Below are 15,992 nucleotides of genomic sequence, written 5' to 3' on the forward strand. Positions count from 1 at the left end.
ATGAACCAGCACACCGCACTGCTTGGTGCAAAAATAGAGAGGCATTTATTGTGTGTGGTTTTCAGAGATGAGGTCGGTTCTGCTGATGCATCACATTCAAGAGGAGTGAAACAAATAAAACTGCATGGATATGTAAACAGTGAGTGTGACTGGGGTGACCAGGACACCGTGCCAAATATTGAGAAAATGCTCCACATTAATAGGCATCCAAAGTCTCTGTTTTTGAACAGCTGTGAAAAAAGGCAGTGAAAGCCGTCTCATGGCTCTCCTGCAGGTAAACATATTACACCCAAGGTGGAAAATTAAAAGTGACCAGCTACAGTTTGGGCAGAATATGATAGAAACTCTCATAAATAACTAACTGATTAAAGCGATGAAAGATGATTCTCAGAGTGTTTTTTTTAACAACTTATAATGTAATCCGAGTGTTTTATTATCACTGTTTAGCTTTAATTTTATCCATTTCTCTCATTTTACCAGATTTTGTAATGTGTCAGTGTTTATAACTTATGTCAAGTACCTTGTAACGCTGGTTGCACCCGCTGACAGAACGAACAGTTCAACAATTTCAATATTACAGTGAAAAAAACTGAGAATGTAGTAAATCATGAACAATATCGTATATAAAAATGTTAGCTTGTTTTTACACTTATTGTTTTTACTTGGCTACAAATGTCACATTCACATGAAATAACTTTGTCCTTCACATACCACATGCCTCTCGGCATTAGCAACGTGGCCCACGTTTCATTTGTTGGAATATGGTCACCGTAACCAAGACGTGAGGAAATTCTTCTATGGCCCAGAAATAAAGTACTTGGTTAAAAAAAACATTATATACAAAGAGGTAATAATGGAAAATTAAACATTTAGAGTCTTTTAAAGCACATTTGGTATTTTTACATTATTTCTAAGTCAGAAACTCAAACTGAACAGAATTATGTGGTAGCCATCCAATTTCTGCGCAAATAAGGAGACAGAGCCATTTGTGTCACTTCTTCTTCAGTCCACTGAGACACTGGAAGATAAGATAACAAAAAAGGCACATGAATGCTTGAAATAAAGGGAGTGAAATTTGTTATGAATAGTGAAAAGATAAGGATAGAAATATACTGAAGGACAGTTCTGGGTCTTATTTTCCTATTTTGGGGGTGATGATTAACAGGAAACATTTAGTCATCACAATGTAACCCAAAGTGAGTTAAACTTCAGGGACATCAGTCAGTCCAGCCGGGAAGCAGAAACCACTGGTGCCCTGTTCTCTTCACAGATTCAGATTGACCCTGAACACCTGACAGATGTGAAAGACTCTGGGATCTGTCGCATGTGCTCAGTGTAATCCACCATATTCAAGAAAATCAGTGTTGAAGCCGTGAATGTGAGTACTGCCTAATGTTTACACTGCTTTAATGCAATCATGTGATACCTCAGAGAGAGACTTATAATTGGAGCCCATCAGTGGGGAAAATAACAACAACTTTAATGTGGAGCGTTGCTTTAAGCCAATACACTCCCACTGTTTCAGGGCTGTTGGTTATATTACAGTATTCTTGCTCAACGTTGAATGAAAACAAACATTTCTGTGTTTTTATAATAACAGACCCAAAGAGATGGAACAATAGTGCCCAGGTTTTAAAAATCTCACAATTGTTCTTTTTGCACAGTACCATCTGAGGTCTCACGTTTTACAACTAAATATAAGTAGAAACTATCAGTGTCACGATACTTATACATTATCTGTTTTTCTTGGTTCTGAATGACCATCCAACAAGGCAAAAGCAGAAACACCACCTGCTCTTATCTGAGCATTTTTCAGATCTTTGGTACTCACTCTATTGTCCTGAGTGCGTATTTGTGGTTCTTCGTTAGCTCCACGAGTGCTCTGATTTCAGAGTCCTCGAGCCTGTTGCCCATCAGATGCAGCTCTGTCAGATAGAAAGGGTTTAACTTCAGGGCTGAGGTCAGGAACTGAACACTCCTCGAGGTCAGGCCACAGGTTCTCAGTCTGAACAGAAACACAAATATAGAACAACTCAGTCTACCCCGACAGTGTGGGTCTGCAAACAAACATGCGCATGCATTTACCCGAGCTCGACTCAGGTGCATCATTTGGTTATTAACAAAATAACTTGGGTGAGCACTTTGTGTTCAAACATTAACAGGACATGTTTGTTATCACTTCTGTCATTTGAGTAATAACTACATAAATTCAAGGGCAAATCCAGAAATTCGTTACTCTTTATCTCATGGAGACGGTGACACACAGTCTCTCCAGTGCACGTCTTTTGAATTAAGAGGAGCTGCAAATTCTATTTGACTTATATTTCACCTTGTCACCATGTTTTGTTATAAAATACAGATCTGAACATCTGGATGCATTACTGGGCTCACAGTCGACTGTGCTACAAAAACACTAACTTAGCAGCACATATGTGTGGAAGTATTTAAGGTCTCGCCCATTTGTGGAGAGTGGAGTGGAGTAATATCATCTGAAGGTTAAAGCCACAAAGAGACAAAAAAAATCATTTGAGAAAAAAAGTACAAATTTATAAAAGAACTATGCAAAATTTCAAGAGGGAAACTTTCATTAGTCGAGGAACAAAATTGCTTCACTTTACACCAGGGGTGGGGAACTCCAGGCCTCAAGGGCCGGTGTCCTGCAGGTTTTAGATATCACCCTGGGTCAACACACCTGAATCAAATGATTACCAGGCCTCTGGAGAACTTCAAGACATGTTGAGGAGGTAATTTAGCCATTTAAATCAGCTGTGTTGGACACATCTAAAACCTGCAGGACACCGGCCCTCGAGGCCTTGAGTTCCCCCACCCCTGCTTTACATGGTTAAATGGGTAAAAGAATGCGATCCGCTTCTTCTGCATGTGAGCGGTAATCCTTCGAGGCCAGCAGCGGGGAGTTGGTGAGGCCAGCTCGCACCAGCGTCTGTCGGAGGAAGATGTGAGTGAAGAGGAATCCACCCTCATCCGTTCCTAGCAAAGACAGCATGCTCTCCATGAGCTCAAGAGCGGTACCATCACCCAGGCCCAAGAGAGAGAGGAGTTTCTCGGCCCACTCTGCATCGGAGAGGGAGTAGTGCCGCAGCAGCAGCGCCTTGAGAGCAGTGCATTTCCCTTGGGTGCGGTATCCCGGAGGAGGGTCATCACACGGCGGGTGGACAGCGGATCCAGCAAGGCCACCACATGATGGGATTTCACGTCGTTGGCTGAAACGCCTCGAAGAGCAAACTGTGCTTCGACGTGCACGAACCATGAAGGGGGGTCGTGAAGCCAAAAATCCAGCAGCTTAACCGCCACAGCAAAAATTCTAACGTACAGCTCTGCTATCACTTCCAACATAAATGAAGACAGAAAACTAAACAGCAGTGGCGTTTGTAGGGTTACTGAAGTTGGGCTAGCTGGTATATAAATATGTGCTACGTGATCGCTAGCGACACAGCTATGTTAGCATAACATAAACACAGTGAAGCTGGAGGATGAAAGCTAACTTTTTTCCACTCGATAAAAGTTAATGTGAGGGTTCCCGATGGTTAGGGACAAATGCAATCGCATGGCAGGATGCTGTAAACAGACCAAACTTCAGTCAGGAGAACAACTGAGATAATTCATCCACAAGACGAGGTTAGTCATTAATATACTGCTGCATGGGCTGGGCTGTAGTTACATCGTAAGGGTTTAAAAACTGAGCTTTAAAATGAACAGTGGTGATAAAAACCGAGAGAGGCCGATAGTGATCACTGACTGTTTTTAGGGGCTTGTTGAGATTAAATATAACAAGATACAAAGCATTAAAACATGTTAAATACACAACAGCCTTAATAAATCCAAAGCAGTTTGGACCTGGAAGCAGGATTCATCAGGTCATTATTTAAAGACTGGATATCCCACCAGCTGTGAATGTTTTATTGCAGTACAGTTGTTATTATTATCACTTGTCACATCCTGTTTATGACAGTTAAATAAATAACATTCATATAAGAAATAAAATTGTCTCGTGTAAACTGTATGTGGTGTTAAATAGGCCTATACTACTGTACTTTAATCTCGGTCATAAGGGTGGTCCTTCAACAGCCATATATTTTATGAAGTGGTACTCATTGTGAAAAGTTTGAGAACCACTGATCTAATGTGCCACTGCAGATACAGCCCATGTTTTGACTCATTTAACTTTATTAGGAAGAGGTTTTTTTTGTTGTTGTTTTTTTAAACATAGTATAAAAGTTTAACTTACGACAGTTTCTCAAGTTTGCACTGCGGGCTTTGAAATCCGATGCAGAGTTTCTTCACTCCTTTATCTTGAAGGTCGTTGTGAGACAGGTCGAGCTCACTGAGAATGTTCGCCTTTGACATCAGTCCAGAGGCGAGCTCTGCACAGCAGCCGTCAGTCAGACTGCAGTAACTCAGGCTGAAAGGAAGCAAAAAGCTATGTTACAGCAAGCTTTTCTTTCAATCAAACTGAGCCCACGCTGTCATTATGAAGTCTGGTTAAAAAAAAAGAAAAAAGATTCACTTCAGAGTTTTCAGGTGGCTCAAAGGATTCATTAGGCCGGGTGAAATTTCTTTCACTCCTTTGTCTCCGATGTGGTTCATGCTGAGGTCCAGGTCTATCAGCTCCACCGCCTGCCACTCGCCAACTCCCATCCAGCCATCGGTGAGCTGCGAGACTGAACAGAGGACCTTTGCCAGGTAGCAACAACCTGCACCAGTGATTCCACATCGTGAAACACTGAGGAGAAATACCACAAAAATGATTATTGTGTTAGGCCACATATTCATCGATAATAAATGGATTAAAAATAAATCTTTGCCAGGATTTTTAATGTCTCTTTGTTTCAGTCAGTGTGTAATCAGGTCATACTTACTTGAGTTTTTGGAGACTACACCACGCATACATGCCTTCGCAGATGATTTTAAACCCAGCATCTTTCAAGCTGTTGTTGCTCAAATTGAGTTCTAACAGAGTGCTCGTTTCACACTTCAGAGCTTCCCCGATACTTTCACAGCTCAGCACGGTGAGGCCGCAGCAGTACAACCTGCCAAAGACATGAAAGAAGCTATGAATGATCATATGAGTGAAATCTATTAATTTATGTTGATAAGCAGCAGTTATCCATATATCTGTGGTGACAGACATCTTTTTTTTTTTTAAATTGGCTTTCTTGCAAAGTATAATGAAGTTACAGTCATAAATATGGGCTAAACATGCAGAGTTTTTGCTTTAATTATTGGCTGTAAATAAAAGATGGAAGCAGAAATGGCAGCCTCATTAGCTACATTATGGTACCATGATATTTTTGGAGCCAGAAGTGACCATATTTGGAGAGGGTGACATGCTAAGTTAGTGGCTAAAGCTTTGTTAACAAAATGGAATAATAAACCATATAAGCACAATATATATACTAGTTGCTGCCATATTATTTGTCAGATAATTGTATTAAAAAGCTCAGTGACTGCAGTTAGTAGCTACAGTTACATCTGTCAAAATAGCCACTAAACCTTAGCGGCATAAATTCCACCAACCTCCAACTGTCCACAGAAGCCAAAAGATATTTTTGTTAGTAGGTTGTAAACATGGTTGTTTCTGCTTTAAAGTGGTTCTTTTTAACATGGTAGTCTATGGGGGCTGACTAGGTGTAAAACGATCAGCTTTGGGGCACAAAAAAAGACAAAAAAAGAGGGGACTGTGTATAAAAATGACTTAAATTCTCCTCGAGTTAATGTGATATTTGTGATCTACTCACTAAATCAAGACTAACCACACTTAAAGCCTATATTTATCCCATAAATCAAACGTGTCTATCTATGAACCCAACTTTTATATGCTTTGGTATGTTACTGGAAAAAAGGACTTTCTGTAGATTAAGCCATACTTACTCCAACTTTTTTAGATACGATATGTCAAAATTCTCAAATATCTGATTGGCCCCCTCGTCTCCAATCCAATTGATGCTTAGATCCAACAGACTGAGAAAAGGAGGGTTTATCAGCAGAGCTGAGCCCAGATCATAGCAGCCAGCCTCTTCAATGTCACACTGTGACAACCTATGAGTAAGAAATACAGACAATGAATACACACGACTCTGGTCAAAAAGCAAAGTTCTAAATTAAACATAATTTCATCTGTGAGGAATGGTTTTATCTAGGGCTGTGCGATATGACCAAAATCTCATATCCCGATATAAGAATTCTATCGTCCCGATGACGATATAAATCACAAAAATGTAACATTTTCTGTAAATTCTGTGAATCTCGGGAAGCTAGTCTTGCGGGAAGTGTTTCCAGCTGCGCGTCATGTAGCTGGAGTCGAGTGTTTTAACCGATGCATGAAACGATACATTTTTAGACATAACGGCCACCGTTTTCTTTGTGAGTATTTATTACACGGCGTGCTGCGGGGAAAAGCCTGTTCTAACGTTTTAGTCTAAGGTTTATTTTTTAGCACCTGGCGGCTCTTTTTCACTTCTCATCCGTAAATAATCTGCTCTTTCACGTCATTCAGTTTATTTTGAAAAGTCTCAACAGGATCTTGAGCTTTATTGTGAAAGGTTTATGTGGAACATAAACAAGCGGACACGCGATGCTGTTACCGTCGTTGTTGCTAACCACAACGCATAAAAACAGGCGCTTGTCCATCCATAGTGTGATTATATAAAATATAAGAGAAAGAGAGAACTTTAAGAAATTAATATAGCCACTACAGTGACCATCAAAACAATGAAAAAATATTGCCATAAACAGTTTATTTTGCGACACCACGAAACAAACGATAGCGTAAAATGAAACGATAGATGTTTTTATATCGTCATCCGATATATATCGTTATATCGAACAGCCCTAGTTTTATCAGTGTCATTTTAATATTGTATGTGCACAGCTGTGAGTAAAAGGTGCAGCATTTACACTATCACTCCTTAACCCTGGAGAACCCATGGGGTCAAAACCCATGGGGTCGGATCTGACCCCATGGGTTCTCCAGGGTTAAAGTATTCGAACTGCTTGATTTCTTTTGTTTTTTTTCCCTCAGTAATATATTATTGTTTTAAAAATGTTAATATCAAGATAAACATACAACATAAATACACAGGGCTGGTGTATCCAGATCCATACAACCCTTTTAATATTTATTTTAATTAAAGATGCCACAAATTTAGCTTTACAATAATACAAATCTACACGCAAATCAGTCTTTTACACCCAATAACTGAAACTAAAAGTAAAAACACTGATTTGGAATTTTTTGCAAAATTTGTTGAAATTTAAAACCTGGCCTGACTGATGTGCAGATGATCTCGGGGACTGATGACGGACAGACTGAAGAGCTCACCAGACACAGTTTTTACCTCATTTCCTCATTAATTCATGAAATCAATAGTCTGATGATGAGATTGTTTCTGTCTGTTGGTGTGATTTGAATTAGAGCGTATTGTGATGCTCATTTATGTCATCTCGTCAATTTTTTGTCTCACTGGGCGTGCGTGTTTGTCAGCGAGACCTATGACCTGCACTATGAAGCAAATTCAACGTATCCTGGATAGCTTTCCATTATCTGGCTTCACTTATCCTAACATCATAAATCAGGCTAAGCAAACACATGAAGGTAGTTATCAGCTCGCTTAGGCAACTCAGGGTTATCGGTGTAGGTAAGGGCATGTTCACATGAAAGAGCCAAAGATTTGGTAGCATCAATGGTGTTAATGGACAGGTAAATCAGTTGCCAGGCAGAAACAGTAAGACAGGTAGTGTCGTTCTTTCAGCTGCAGTCCTGGTGGCATTTAACAGCCTGAGACGTGGTAAAGAATAAATAGAAAAAAAACAGAAATAAAACGGTAAGTCTTCTTCGCCTCCATGCAAACTGTACCAATGCTCATCAGGGAGAGACAAACACTTTAGATCCTATTAATCTTTGAGTTGATTGCTCAGTAGGTGGTGATCTCTTATGTGGAACATAACCCATTATAGCACTTTGGCACTACAGGTTGACTGGTCTGTACTTCTTTCCCTCCACAATTCCTTTTTCCTTGTGGAGTATTTGCGATTTTTCCTGACTTATAACTGGTCTGTGGTGACAGAGTAACTATCGGCTTTATGAATGATGAAGTATTTGAAGGTTTACTTTATGCAAAAGTAAAAAAAAACCCTTGTTTTTGAGAATGTCATTGGGGTTTAAAATTAATCAACAAAATAAAGTCAGAAAAGCGTTAGGGGGTCTTGATAGAGAAACAACGCTTTACCATCTGAACACTTACTTTAATGTCTGCAGCCGGCAACTAGAACTTCCCAAACCATGCGACAGCAGCTTCAGCCCCCGATCTCCTATTCCATTGCTGCTAAGATCCAGTTCTTGCAGTATTTGGTGTTGCATCAGGCATTGGCTCAAATACTGACAGGTCTCTGCGGTCAGTCCACAGCCTTGCAGCCGAAGTATTTTCAGCCTGCAAGTCATACTGTTCAGGCCCTCTGCAAGTTCCTGGACTCCACTGGTGCTGAAGCTGTTGTACCCCAGATCCAGCTCCCTCAGGAATGACTCCTTTGAGCTTAGGACTGCTGCCAACGCTGGGCAGCTCTTGTCAGTCAGGTTGGAGAATTTCAGCCTGCAAAGAGGTAGAAGTTAATGACATCTGGCAAAGAGGGAAATATTGCATGTCCAGGCAAATGTTTAAGTATGTAGACAATGAAATAATTTTGCAGTTAAAGCTCTGTGCACAATCACAGTGGGTTTTAAATCGAACCCCTGACACACTGACTTACAGCTTTAATTCAAGGGGTTTAACAAAAGTCCTGCATTACCTGAAGGAACACAGTTTTGTCAAATGATGTGAGATAAAAAATTTCAGTTCATTTAAATGTACGAATATGTGTGTAGCATCTGTACATACTGCCCTGTGATTGTGAACACTGCCTCTCGCCCTATAACAGCTAGGATCCAACATGGCCTGGATAAGTGGTTAAGAAAATAGGCGTATGGATAAAATTCAGTGAATGCAGTAAGTACAAACTTACATGGCTTTCCTGGATTTGAAAATAGCTGGAATATTCTTGATGAGTTTGTCATCACATCTCACTGACACCTCCATCTCAAAAGTCTCTCGAATCCCTTCAAAAGCTCTGATCCTCTGCATCAAGTCTCTCCAGTGCATTAGTGAGAACCCTAGGATCGGAGAAACGCCATACCTCTGAAAGAACCTAACCTCCTCCTGCAACCCCTGACTGTCGTACTCCCGCAGGCAGTGAAACAGGATGACAGTGCTGTAGGACGATATCTTGCTCAGGATCTTCTTCTTGACATAGCCAAAGAGCAAATCTTTGGGTGGCAACAGCATGCGCTCCTTAATGAGGCCAAACATGAAACGAAGTAGGAGATCAGAGACTCCCTCATTATTCTCCAGCACTTCATCCACTTGATGCTGAATACAGGAGCTTAAATTCTTTTTTTGAGCTTTGATGTCCTCCAGTTTGTAAGACGCAGCCAGGAACTCTTGAACACTCAAGTGGCCAAAGCGAAACACAGTGGTACCGTTCAGTCCCGTCTCCGTTCTCAAAACAAGCGGGAATGTTTCTGCGAAAGCTAAAGCTTCCTCGACACTTATCCCGTTTCCTGAAAGGTCATCCTCATACATGACGTTCTGCCCTCCCATCCGAAGCAGCGCCACCTTCTTCAGCTTGGTAAAGATAGGCAAGTGTTTAGCTTCCAGTGCACCGAAACCCAGATTGTAAATCTCAGTTAGACTCAAGGGATGCAATTTAAAACCCTTTTGCCCTTTTACGTGATCCTTTAAGGCACTTGCCATAATGGTGCAGATCGGAGGTATCTGACACAGGGAGTCCAGGCTCCTCGATATTTTCACGTGATTGATGGCTTTGTTGGCAAGATCATCATCACCGATGACCATCCGGAAGTGCTGCTCCTTCTCTTCATCGCTGAATCCCAGCAGCTCCGTGTTTTTCAGCAAATAAAAGGGAGGTATTTGATATTCGGCTGAAATTCGAGACGTTACCCATATATGAGCTCTGGGGAGTAAATTTCCCCTGATCAGGTTAGTGACAAGACTGTCTGCAGTTGATGCTTCAGAAACATCACTCACAGGTGGACAGCCAAAGTTGAGCTGGATTTGAAACTCATCTAGTCCATCGAGAATGAACCACACCCCGTCTTCATTTAGGACAGATGCATCAAGCTCCTTCAGTTCAGGGTAAAATGTCTGGAGAAGCTCAATCAGGCTCAGTCTATCTTTCAGCAGATTCAATTCCCAGAAAGTGAGAGGAAACAGGAAGCTGATGTTGTGGTACCCCTTGTCCTTGGCCCAATCAAGAGCACAGCTCTGCACCATTGTGGTTTTTCCGACTCCGCTCACTCCTAAAGTGCTGACTGTTCTATTTCTGTTTTTATGTTGACATTTGCACGATAAAATGTCTGCAAGTGGAGCGTCTGGAAAAAAGAAGCTCCTATCCAGGCGTCTGTACTCATGCTGGAAGAATTCAGGCTCTATGTAGTTGTACCTGATGTCCTGATAGCAGAGCCTCGAAGGACGTATTGAGCTTTTGGAAAAGGCCTCATCCAGGCTCTCATATTTGCTCCTCAGCGCAGCTTTGAGACAGGTTTGGAGATCCATAACAATGGCAGATGTTCCTGAAAAGATGAAAAGTCAGTGAGAAACATTTTACTGCAGAGTCAATCCACAAAAACTCAAAAAGTCAGTGTCTCCCACCTGAAGGTTAAAAACACAGAGGGTTAAAAACACATTTAGGCCATAAAAACCCCAACCAAATCAATTTTACACTCAATGCAAGTGCCACAATCACATTTTTGATCAGAATGCTTTTTTATTACCAGCCTGAGCATCAATACGTCATGCTTTCAATAAAAAAACAGGCCCAGTTTAATGTTTGTAACAAAGACTAACCAAGAGGAACAATCACTGTGACCCTGGTCTTTAGAAATTGAATGATCCAATGTTGAGGACACAGACAGCTGGAGACATGGCGCAGAGCAGTCATTCCTGTTTTACTCTGAAGTCGCTGCCTGGTGCACGTGCACAGGTGCTCTGTTGTAATCTACAGCTTCTACACACAAGGCTGCACAGTCACACAAAATTTGCAGGCATGTGGATGTCTGTGAAGAACCTTGTGCACGCTGTCTAATGACAAAGTTTACTTCATTTGGACAGTCAGATTCAAGCGGACCCTTGACCCTCTCCAGGTTGAGTTGAAGGAAGCTAAACTTTATTTTTTAATTTAACACCACATGAGACTAAAACTCTTGGACTGCCATTCAGCTTTTAGTATTGAGGAATCTCTTTGGATGGCAATCAGCTGATTGACATTCACCTCAAGCACTAAAGACTACCGTGACCTGGATAACCAGGTCACGGTAGTCAAAACCTTTGGTACCCTGAATGTTTGATGTGTGCTCTGATAATTCACCTGATACATTTTTAAACAGTACATTTTTAAACAGTGCATTTTGGGTAAACTTTCAGGAGTCATATCACCATGTGGGACAGGTGGCTGCTCCAAACAAGGTAGATCATACTAAAGGTCTCCTCTCTACCTGGATTTTCATACCAGACTTATCATCTAGCCTCCAGCCTTCTTCAGTGCCAATGAAATTTTTCTACTATGACTATATTTTTACATTATGTAGCTTTAAAATCGAGAACCAATTAGGTGTTCAGATGTTCTCTACAACAGTTTAATATATCCCCTTAGACTTAGTGTTGATTGTATAAATAATTGTAGAGAGCAAAAACTGTTACATTTAGATTTTTTGTTGTTGACAAAGATTAAATGTATTTTTCAGGCCTTAATATGTGCATTTCCCTGTACTTATGAAGTCACGGGGACTGTAAAAGGCAGGTAAGTGACCAGTTTCAACTCCTATCAACTTTAGAGCTTGTAAAATATTGATAGGTAGAATGCAAAATGTTCAACTAAAACATTTGTTCCCCTTTATGTGGAAACAAATGGTTTAATAAGATGCTAAGATTTACACTTAATACACCAGAGGGACAGCTCAGAGAGGATTCTTGTGAGGAAGGACATACAGGAGGTTGGTGAGACAAAGAAAGAAGCTAGGCACAAGGTGATGGGGGCAGATAACCCCCTGTGGCGACCTCTAAAAGGAGCAGTAATAGAAGAAGAAAGAAAAAAGATCATAATTTAAGCATCGGAGATGCTGTTTCACAGAGCACTATTTGGAGCTTAGTGTGATAACTGCAGGCTTAACTGCATATCAGCACTCATGTGAAAAACACTGAAAAACAAGCTGAAGTGAAATCATATAAACATTTCAAACTAAAAACAGTAACGGGGCCAATACATTAAATCATCGTTGTTTCAGATGAAGATATGTTGTAAGGCTCGTACTTTCTCGTGTGTTTTGTTGCATTTTGTTGTGCTTGCTAAAAATAAATTCATTTTTTAGAAGTTACTCTCACTCAGCAGCAAATCAAACGCTTATTTTACCTGTTGCCTGATAATTATTTACTGTATTATTGTGCTGCATATCAATAGTCACTGTAAATACCCGTGTAGGATTGCGCATGCTCAGTGATATAAGTTCCTATTTCGGAACAGAAAAAGTGCCCCCAGTGTAGCCCGCTGAAAAGTAAAAAAAAAACAAAAACAATAAGGAAACCTAACCATCGTTTGAACACACAGAAATGAATTTAACTAAAATCGACCCCCTAAAAAAAACACCATCAGCTGCTTTAAACCAGAATTTGAAATCGAAAGTAAAACGATGCCGGTGTTTGGCAAAAACCTCACCCAGCTGAACTGCAAGGCGGGACTGTTGCTTCATCTTGCATTATACTTACTCGTTTATGTATTAATTTACGTATTAACAAGCGAGCCAAACTCACCGAAGAGGGTACAGCACCTTTCTTTTCCACGAAGAGGAGATTGCGGCGTTCACGGCAGCATTGTGCGGAGAAGAAAACGACAAGAAAAAAATACTTTCACTTTCTTAGGACCCGCCACAGCTGAGGAGCACGAATGGGCGTGAACCACAAAGCTGATATAACCGGGAACGACCGGTCTCTGGACTACTGGACTTTTAGGGGGCGCTAGCTAGCTACTCCAGTGCTTTTGCCCAAAACAACATACATCTCCCGAGTTAAAGATCTTTATTGTGGTTTTCACTGCATTTCACACAGAAGTGGCCATAAAAATATACATAACTCCACTTTTAGATCTTTATCGATTTTAACTACCTCAAAATACCCATCTGTGAGTGTTCTGTGCATGCTGAGCAACTTTCCCAGTATCCGCCATTTTGACTCCTGGCATGAAGCCAGCAGCAACGGGGACTTTAAAGTCTCCTGATGGACACGCCTTCAACCGCCACAACCAGCTCTTCTGCAAACTTGCACCCTTCTGTTGTTGTTTAATAACCTTTCTAACAGCTGCCTGGCGTTTGTTTGTAAACGGGCGCAATCGAGGAAGTATGTCCCGACGTAAATCCTTAACAGCCAGTGTGCATTAGCGGAATACTAGTGTTTTATGGGAAAAACAAGAAGGGAAATAAATGCATTTTTGTTTTTAATTCGTTAAAATTATCGCTGCTGTATTCCCGAAACTACTTCCGCCTTTTTTATTCCATTGTTTATTTATTTTTAGTCTTTGTACAATCACATTCACATGCTCTCCCACCCTGGCTCTGACATCTACCAACCCTCAGAGACACAGGACTTCGCTTACATTTTAAAGACGGGCTGACTCATCCTCTCTCTCTCTGGAACTCACCTGTCTGCCCACTTGCAGTCTCAGCCTTAAGAAAGTAAGGGCTGCTATTTTAGTCACCTTTGTTGGTAAACTGCATTTAAATCCACCAGTTCTGGTTTAAACCTTAACACCTGTCCTGACTTACTTACCTCAACTGGTTGCGGCAGATGCCTGGTGTCCGCCCCTCCCTGAGTCTGGTTCTGCTGGAGGTTTCGTCCTGTTAAAAGGGAGTTTTTCCTTCCCACTGTTGCCAAAGTACGGAGCAAGGCAAGGGGAGAAAACAAGACGTACTTTTGCGATTAAATTTCAGTTGTTTTTTTTTTTCAATTTTCTTTCCTCCAATGTCCCTTGTCGGGCTCCGTATCAAAGTGCTTGCTCACAGGGCGTCATCTAATTTTCGGGTTTTTCTCTGTTTTCTTTCTATTATTGTAGGATCTTTATTTTACAATATAAAGTGTCTTGGAGCAACTGTTGTTGTGACTTAAGGCTATATAATGAAAACTGAATTCCATCTTCTTTGGGTATAAAAATCGTAGGGGAGAAGGTTTTATTTAGGGATAATCTAAACCAAATTTTGAAGGCTACCTGGAGGCGCCTGTATTGCCCTGTAAGTGCCACAGAGGGGCAGTCTCTGCTTGTTAAAGCTGACACAAACATAGAGCTAAGTTGGGATTTCCTGATGTGTGTGTGCTCTCTCTGAAAGGTAGGTAGTGCATGAGGCAGGCTTCTTACAGTGTCCTTTAAGAGCAATAAGCACGCTACATACAGGGACTTCACATAGATTCTTCTTCATTATATTAATTACAGCCTTGCAAGACATGCAGCTTTGTTTTCTGGTATGGCACACAATCATACACTTGAATCTTCTGGCCTCAACATAAACCTGACACCTTCACTTGTACCTAAACTGCTTGTTTGGAGTCAGTATTGGTCTAAACACATACCGTCTTTAATCTTTGCTAAATAGCTTTGAACTACACATAGCAGTCAACTCACCTAACCTTTATTTGATCCCTTCTCCTGATCAAATAAACATCTTCTTCTACTGATCTTCTTCTATGGATCAAATAGACAAAACCCACAATCTGTCTCTTGTGTTTCTAGTCCCGTTTTTTTGCCTCAACCTCTAAATCCACCTTTGCTTTCCCGTATTTATTACAAAGGCCACACTTGTGGCTTTGAAGATCTTTAGTTGAACCCATGTTCCAAAGAGACAGGCAGGAGTCACAATGAACCGGGGACAAAGACTGGAGAACAACTCCATTAGCTTGAAGCCTAATGTCTCCCTATCAATTCCAGGAAGCTTCTCACTTTGTTACAATACATTATGTACCACACTTTGGCATACACTATTGTGAGAACATTAACTTTGTTGTTCAGGCGTGGTTCAAATGGCAAACACAGAGGTCAGAGAGTCAGCGTGGAGCCTGATGCTGCTAACAAAACAACCCACCAGAAAATCAAATGAAATGAAGATTCGTAACAGTTCAGGCTTGAAAGGTGACAGAATCCTGATATTTTTCCAAATAAAATAAATACTTTTGAACTCTTTAGTTTCCTGCTTCATAACAACTGTAATGGGGTGGATTTAGAATAGAATAATTCTTTCATTGTCCCACAAGGGGAAAGTTGGTAGTTTATTTTTAACTGTCCCAACACACAGAGGCATGGCTGAGTGCTGCAAACCTTCACCTCTACTAATGTTTTTGTTTTAGGAACCTGTTTATTCTATTTTATTTGAGTGTAAACTTGGTGTGGAAATTAAACTTGGTGGATTACTTGCTGTGGAGTCCTTTGATTGCCTGCTGTGTTTAAATGCGCTGCATAAATTAACAGATTTGGCTGAATTTGTGAATGATGTAGACTCATTCAAAAGGTGGTTGTTTTGCATAAGTTTCACTGTGTGGTCGGAGTCCACCAATGTATCGCTGTATAAGTTGTTAAAAAAATATATATATATATATATATTTTTTAAATACAGACTCAGGTTTTCTGAGTTTGAGAAATTTACCAGATTAATGGTTTTTGAAATGGTTTGGCATACTGCACCATGTTTTACTTCAGCTGTCCAATATGTGAGACTTTGTGTAACTCATCTCAGACATGTTGAGTGTAGAAAATAAAGTTGCTCACTGCTGCATTAACAGGCTGATACTCATGTTTAAACCCTCAGGAGGTGACTAATGGTGCATTTTGCAGGTGTGTGATTTTGTCTCATAAATGCAGCAAAATCATCCATTGTTCTCTTCCTGTTG

The 15,992-nt window shown here is 40.7% G+C and overlaps 1 protein-coding gene across 1 annotated transcript; it reads right to left on the bottom strand.

Moving 5' to 3' along the window:
* Positions 1-22: 22 nt before the first annotated feature.
* Positions 23-12,980, bottom strand: LOC134629567 (NACHT, LRR and PYD domains-containing protein 3-like). The gene is made up of 9 exons (XM_063477013.1): positions 12,876-12,980; positions 9,016-10,642; positions 8,262-8,606; positions 5,890-6,057; positions 4,878-5,048; positions 4,526-4,741; positions 4,247-4,420; positions 1,832-2,005; positions 23-1,018 (listed from the first exon to the last, which is right to left on the bottom strand). The coding sequence occupies exons 2-9, from the start codon at positions 10,623-10,625 to the stop codon at positions 1,003-1,005; spliced, it is 2,874 nt and encodes a 957-aa protein (XP_063333083.1). The 5' UTR covers positions 10,626-10,642; positions 12,876-12,980; the 3' UTR covers positions 23-1,002.
* Between the last annotated feature and the right edge of the window lie 3,012 nt (positions 12,981-15,992).

The sequence above is a fragment of the Pelmatolapia mariae genome, linkage group LG6 (genome assembly GCF_036321145.2).
Source record: "Pelmatolapia mariae isolate MD_Pm_ZW linkage group LG6, Pm_UMD_F_2, whole genome shotgun sequence".
NCBI lineage: Eukaryota > Metazoa > Chordata > Actinopteri > Cichliformes > Cichlidae > Pelmatolapia > Pelmatolapia mariae.

What these genes read in the sequence shown, in the direction of transcription:
- LOC134629567 (XM_063477013.1), bottom strand. Translation starts at nt 10,625, where the DNA reads ATGGATCTCCAAACCTGTCTCAAAGCTGCGCTGAGGAGCAAATATGAG. An exon ending in TGCCGGCTGCAGACATTAAA is followed by an intron (nt 6,058 to 8,261) that starts GTAAGTGTTCAG and finishes TCTTACTCATAG; the next exon opens with GTTGTCACAGTGTGACATTG. An exon ending in AGCCACCTGAAAACTCTGAA is followed by an intron (nt 4,421 to 4,525) that starts GTGAATCTTTTT and finishes GCTTCCTTTCAG; the next exon opens with CCTGAGTTACTGCAGTCTGA.